The 6,236-nt window shown below is 46.9% G+C and overlaps 1 protein-coding gene across 2 annotated transcripts in view; it reads left to right on the forward strand.

The window, feature by feature from the left end:
• The window catches only part of polr2b (polymerase (RNA) II (DNA directed) polypeptide B), a 44,342-nt gene that overhangs the window by 7,788 nt on the left and 30,318 nt on the right, over positions 1–6,236 (forward strand). For both annotated transcript variants that reach the window (XM_034866493.1, XM_034866492.1), the window contains exons 10-16: positions 1,272–1,411; positions 1,959–2,070; positions 2,196–2,350; positions 3,664–3,862; positions 4,190–4,358; positions 5,479–5,575; positions 5,901–5,995. In XM_034866493.1, coding sequence (XP_034722384.1) covers positions 1,272–1,411; positions 1,959–2,070; positions 2,196–2,350; positions 3,664–3,862; positions 4,190–4,358; positions 5,479–5,575; positions 5,901–5,995 — 967 coding nt within the window. The remainder of the gene's footprint in view (positions 1–1,271; positions 1,412–1,958; positions 2,071–2,195; positions 2,351–3,663; positions 3,863–4,189; positions 4,359–5,478; positions 5,576–5,900; positions 5,996–6,236) is intronic.

Genomic DNA, 6,236 nt, shown 5'->3' on the forward strand with positions numbered 1-6,236 from the left:
GGTCTGATGTCCTCGTAGGTGCATGTCCACTGTGAGAGACATGTCCACTGTGAGAGACATAATCTAAAAAAACATCCAAAAATCCCAATGTATGATTTTTAACTATTTATTTGTATGATAAAGCTGTACATAAGTATTTGAACACCTGAGAAGATCCATGTTAAGATCCATGTTAATATTTGGTCCACCACCCCAAAGCATGATGCTATCCCCCCATGCTTCACAGTAGGGATGGTGGTCTTGGGATGGTCCTCATCATTCTTCTTCCTCCAAACCCGGTTAGTGGACTTATGACCAAAAAGTTCTATTCTGGTCTCATCTGACCACATGACCTCCTCCCATGACTCCTCTGGATCCTCCAGATGGTCGTTGGCAGACTTAAGACGGGCCTGGACATGGTCTGGTTTAAGCAGGGGAACCTTCCGGGCCATGCATTATTTCAAACCATGACGTTTTAGTGTATTACCAACAGTAACCTTGGAAACGGTGGTCCCAGCTCATTTCAGGTCATGTACCAATGTAGTTCTGGGCGGGTTTCTCACCTTTCTTAGATCACTGAGACCCCCCGAGGTGAGATCTTACATGGAGCCCCAGTCCGAGGGAGACTGACAGTCGTGTTTAGCTTCTTCCATTTTCTAATGATTTCTTCAACAGTGGACCCTTTTTCACCAAGCTGCTTGGACATGTCCCCGTAGTCCTGTCCAGCCTTGTGGAGTTCTCTAGTGTCTTTGGACAGCTCTTTGGTCTTGGCCATGTCAGTAGTGTGATTCTTACTGATTGTATGGGGGAGACAGGTGTCTTTATGCAGCTAACGACCTCAAACAGGTGCATCTAATTTAGGATAATAAATGGAGTGGGGGGGGGACATTTTGAAGGTCTTTGAGGGTCAGAATTCTAGCTGATAGACAGGTGTTCAAATACTTATTTGCAGCTGTATCATACAAATAAATAGTTAAAAAATCATACATTGTGATTTCTGGATGTTTTGTTAGATTATGTCTCTCACAGTGGACATGTCTCTCACAGTGGACATGCACCTACGAGGACATCAGACCCTCCATGATTTCTAAGTGGGAGAACTTGCAAAATAGCAGCGTGTTAAATACTTACTTTCCTCACTGTATATTTGACGTAGTTAGATGTATATTTCCGTATATTTGATGTACGCCATTGCCTAGTAGTGTGATATATTTCTAGATGTATATTTTATGTAGTTAGATGTATTTAGATGTGTATTTGACGTATATTCCTTCATTTTTGATGTGCTCCAGGGCCACGCGGTGGGTCTGGTAAAGAACTTGGCCCTGATGGCCTACATATCCGTTGGCTCGCAGCCGTCTCCCATCCTGGAGTTCCTGGAGGAGTGGAGCATGGAGAACCTGGAGGAGATCTCTCCGGCCGCCATTGCAGAGTCAGTTGCTGCTTTATATCAGCATGTTTCTGCTTTAAATACATATACTGTACATCAAAATGTTTCTGCTTTAAATGCATATACATCAGCCTGTTTCTGCTATAAATACATATATATCAGCATGTTTAGGCTTTAACTACATATATATCAGCATGTTTCTGCTTTAAAAATAAATCACAGTCTTAGCATGTTTCTCTGCTTTGTGTTGAATGTTTCAGTGCCACTAAGATCTTTGTGTTATAATGTTTCAGTGCCACTAAGATCTTTGTGTTGAATGTTTCAGTGCCACTAAGATCTTTGTGTTATAATGTTTCAGTGCCACTAAGATCTTTGTGTTATAATGTTTCAGTGCCACTAAGATCTTTGTGTTATAATGTTTCAGTGCCACTAAGATCTTTGTGTTATAATGTTTCAGTGCCACTAAGATCTTTGTGTTATAATGTTTCAGTGCCACTAAGATCTTTGTGTTATAATGTTTCAGTGCCACTAAGATCTTTGTGTTATAATGTTTCAGTGCCACTAAGATCTTTGTGTTATAATGTTTCAGTGCCACTAAGATCTTTGTGAACGGCTGCTGGGTGGGAATCCACAAAGATCCCGAACAGCTGATGAACACGCTGAGGAAGCTCCGCAGACAGATGGACATCATTGTCTCCGAGGTAACCAAACGCTCATCATAGCAGGACCTGGTCCCACTGGGCTCTCCAGACATACAGTGTGTGTGTGTGTGTGTGTGTGTGTGTGTGTGTGTGTGTGTATATATATATATTTATATTTGTTTCAGGTGTCAATGATCCGAGACATCCGAGAGCGAGAGATCAGAATCTACACAGACGCCGGCCGGATCTGCCGGCCGCTGCTGATCGTGGAGAAACAGAAACTGCTCCTGAAGAGACGACACATCGACCAGCTGAAGGAGCGCGAGTACAACAACTACAGGTGAGACCTCAGGTACATCTACAGATACAGAAAACTACAGGTTAAAGTAAAGTCGTCTGTGGTGTCTGTGACCAGCTGGCATGACCTGTAGTTGTAGTAGGAGTAATAATTCAATTCAATTTTATTTATAGTATCAGTTCATAACAAGAGTTATCTCGAGACACTATACAGATAGAGGAGGTCTAGACCACACTCCAGAATTTACAAGGACCCAACAGTTCTAGTAGTCTCCTCCAGAGCACCAACAGTGCGACAGTGGCAAGGAAAAACTTCCTTTTAGGCAGAAACCTCGGACAGACCCAGACCCAGACCCAGACCCAGGCTCTTGGTAGGCGGTGTCTGACGGGCCGGTTGGGGTTAGAATGAGGAGTGGAAATAACAAAAAGTAGAAGAAAAAAAATAGTTCTTTGTAATAGTTCATGGCATAGCAGGGCATTGTGCGGCATTACAAGGCACAGCAGGACGTAGCAGGACGTAGCAGGACGTAGCAGGACGTAGCAGGACGTAGCAGGACGTAGCAGGACGTAGCAGGGCACCGCAGAGTGTAGCAGATGAACATGGCATCACAGAACGTTTAGCAGGACCATGGCGAGGGAAAATGCTGGGGAAAAAAGAACATAAGGACTCCGGGGAATGACTCCTCAGAGCTAGGTTAGTTACTAGGTTAGTTACTAGGTTAGTAACTAGGTTAGTAAAAAGCATTTCTGGGACATGGAGGAACACAAATGGTAGATAGAAAGATGGAGGAGAGAGGAGCTCAGTGTGTTGAAGGAAGTCCCCAGCTGTCTAAAACTATTGCAGCATAACTAAGAGAGACAGGGTAAAGAGAGCTCCAGCCCGGTCGGGCTAGAACTCCCCGCAACCGGATCAGGCTGTATGCCAAGTCTCCCTTTAGTTTTATTATATTCTGTATTATATGATAGATAGATCTGACAGTCATGACGCGAGAAGCAGGTGGGCCGGGTTAGGCGGACGCTGCAACTCCTCACTCCCTAACAATATTCAATTCTATGCCCTAACTATAAGCTTTATCAAAGAGGAGAGTCTTAAGCCTACTCTTAAATGTGGAGACTGTGTCTGCCTCCCGAACCCAGACTGGAACCTGGTTCCACAGGAGAGGAGTCTGATAGCCGAATGCTCTGGCTCCTGTTCTACTTTTAGAGACTCTAGGAACCACAAGTAACCCTGCACTCTGGGAGTGTAGTGCTTTTGTAGGGTTGTTGGGTTGTAAGGTACCTAATATTACTAGTAATATTAGTGGTGGTAGTAGTAGTCGTAGTAGTAACTGTTGTGCCTGTGGTGTCTGTGGCCAGCTGGCAAGACCTGGTGGCCAGCGGCGTGGTGGAGTACATTGACACCCTGGAGGAGGAGACTGTGATGCTCGCCATGACGCCTGACGACCTGCAGGAGAAGGGCGTGGCCTACTGCTCCACATACACACACTGTGAGATCCACCCGTCCATGATCCTGGGGGTGTGTGCGTCTATCATCCCCTTCCCCGACCACAACCAGGTACTACTACTATTATAATGATCCTGGGGGTGTGTGCGTCTATCATCCCCTTTCCCGACCTACCTGTCTAACTCTCTGCAACCTGTCTAACTCTCTGCTACCTCTCTGCAACCTGTCTAACTCTCTGCAACCTGTCTAACTCTCTGCAACCTGTCTAACTCTCTGCAACCTGTCTACCTCTCTGCAACCTGTCTAACTCTCTGCAACCTGTCTACCTCTCTGCAACCTGTCAAACTCTCTGCAACCTGTCTAACTCTCTGCAACCTGTCTAACTCTCTGCAACCTGTCTAACTCTCTTCAACCTGTCTAACTCTCTGCAACCTGCAGTCTCCCAGAAACACGTACCAGTCTGCCATGGGGAAACAGGCCATGGGGGTCTACATCACCAACTTCCACGTGCGGATGGACACACTGGCCCACGTGCTGTACTACCCCCAGAAACCATTGGTCACCACCCGCTCTATGGAGTACCTGCGCTTCAGAGAGCTGCCCGCAGGTAAAAAACACACACACACACACACACACACACACACACACACACCTGGACAGGCTGCCCCGCATGTAACACACACACACACAGAGACACCTGTACAGGCAGGACCAACGCTCAGTGGGTAGTTCAGAGACATCTCCTAATTATTCAGCTTCCTATAGAATAATATATAAATATATTTTCAGGTAAATGTAATTCTGGGGAGGACAGCAGTAACCCTCTGGGTCCAGTTCCTGGCTCCGCTGTTCAGGGTCAGTGATCACTTCCTGACACTGACACTTCCTGTCAGTTTGTTCAACTGTAGGGTCAGTGACCAATGGGACGTCCTGTTGGAGATTCTGCGAGTATCTAGTCCCTCATGTCCAGACCTTCCTCCACAGCTCTGCAGAGGAACCTGCTCTGGTTTATTGGCTTTTCTCTAAACCAGTCACAATTATCGCGGGCGGGGCTAAGCGCCGGACGGAGCCACGGTCCATCCATCCATCCATCCATCTTCATCCGGTATCTGGTCGCGGGGTCAGCAGCTCCAGTAAGGGACCCCAAATTTCCCTTTCCTGAGCCACATCAACCAGCTCCAACTGGGGGATCCAGAGGCGTTCCCAGGCCAGGTTGGAGATATAATCTCTCCACCTAGTCCTGGGTCTTCCCTGAGGCCTCCTTCTAGCTGGACGTGCCTGGACCACCTCCCTAGGGAGGCGCCCAGGAGGCATCCTTTCCAGATGCCTCAAAACTACCTCAACTGGCTCCTTTCGACGCAAAGAAGCAGCGGCTCTACTCCGAGCTCCTCTCGGATGACTGAGCTTCTCACCATATCTCTAAGGGAGATGCCAGCCACCCTCCTGAGGAAACCCATTTCGTCCGCTTGTACCTTGGAGCCACGGTGCCTCTGCTAAATAGTCTCAGGAAGGAATTTGTTTTGGTGGAACATGTGTACATTCAGAAGTAGTTTTAGTTGTCAACAGAGACTCAGATTGGACAGATAGTCTAGCTAGCTGTCTGGATTTACACTGCAGAGATCCTCAGAAAGCCACCAGAACACAAAGAAGAAGGGAGGGGAAATGTGGGACATGTGGCCCTTAATGAATGGCTGTCTAGTGTCCAAGTGAACTTGTCTTGTTTCCAGGGATCAACTCCATCGTGGCAATCGCCTCGTACACTGGCTACAACCAGGAGGACTCTGTGATCATGAACCGCTCGGCTGTGGACCGGGGCTTCTTCAGGTCGGTTACAACGAGACTTACTCATGTCTCCCAAGGACAGAGGACGCAGCAGAGACATGCAGTCTCCTTCACAGGACAGATACTAAATGATCCCAGAGGCCCCATGATAGCAAATGATTGCAGTTGTAACTTATTGTGATATTCTGCATTTATTACCTTTTTTACTTAGTACTACTTAGTTGGCATCCGTGTATGTAAATAGTATTGCAACAGAAAATATCACAATGCTGAGCTTTGTCCTTTTAAGTCCCCGTCCCTAATTAATATGTCATTTCTTTTTAATGGGGCGATGGTAGAGGAAACTCAGTGTGTTCTGACCCTGCAGGTCTGTCTTCTATCGATCGTACAAAGAGCAGGAGTCAAAGAAAGGCTTCGACCAGGAGGAGATCTTTGAGAAGCCCACACGGGAAACCTGTTCAGGTGAGGTCCCTCTCCTGTTTCTGGTTGTTGAGTCAGATGTTGAGGGGACGGGACTGAGACGAGTCCCACACTGCAATCGTCTCCTAGGAGTCAGACATGTCATGTTGCCCTGGTGTTGCCCTCGCGTTGTCCTTTTGTTGCCCTCGTGTTCATAATATGGAGATGTTGCGTGGATTCCTGGTCTCATATCCCGATATAATCTAGAGATGTTGCGAGGATACCTGGTCTCATATCCCTATAT

Source organism: Etheostoma cragini, unplaced genomic scaffold (assembly GCF_013103735.1).
Source record: "Etheostoma cragini isolate CJK2018 unplaced genomic scaffold, CSU_Ecrag_1.0 ScbMSFa_80, whole genome shotgun sequence".
NCBI lineage: Eukaryota > Metazoa > Chordata > Actinopteri > Perciformes > Percidae > Etheostoma > Etheostoma cragini.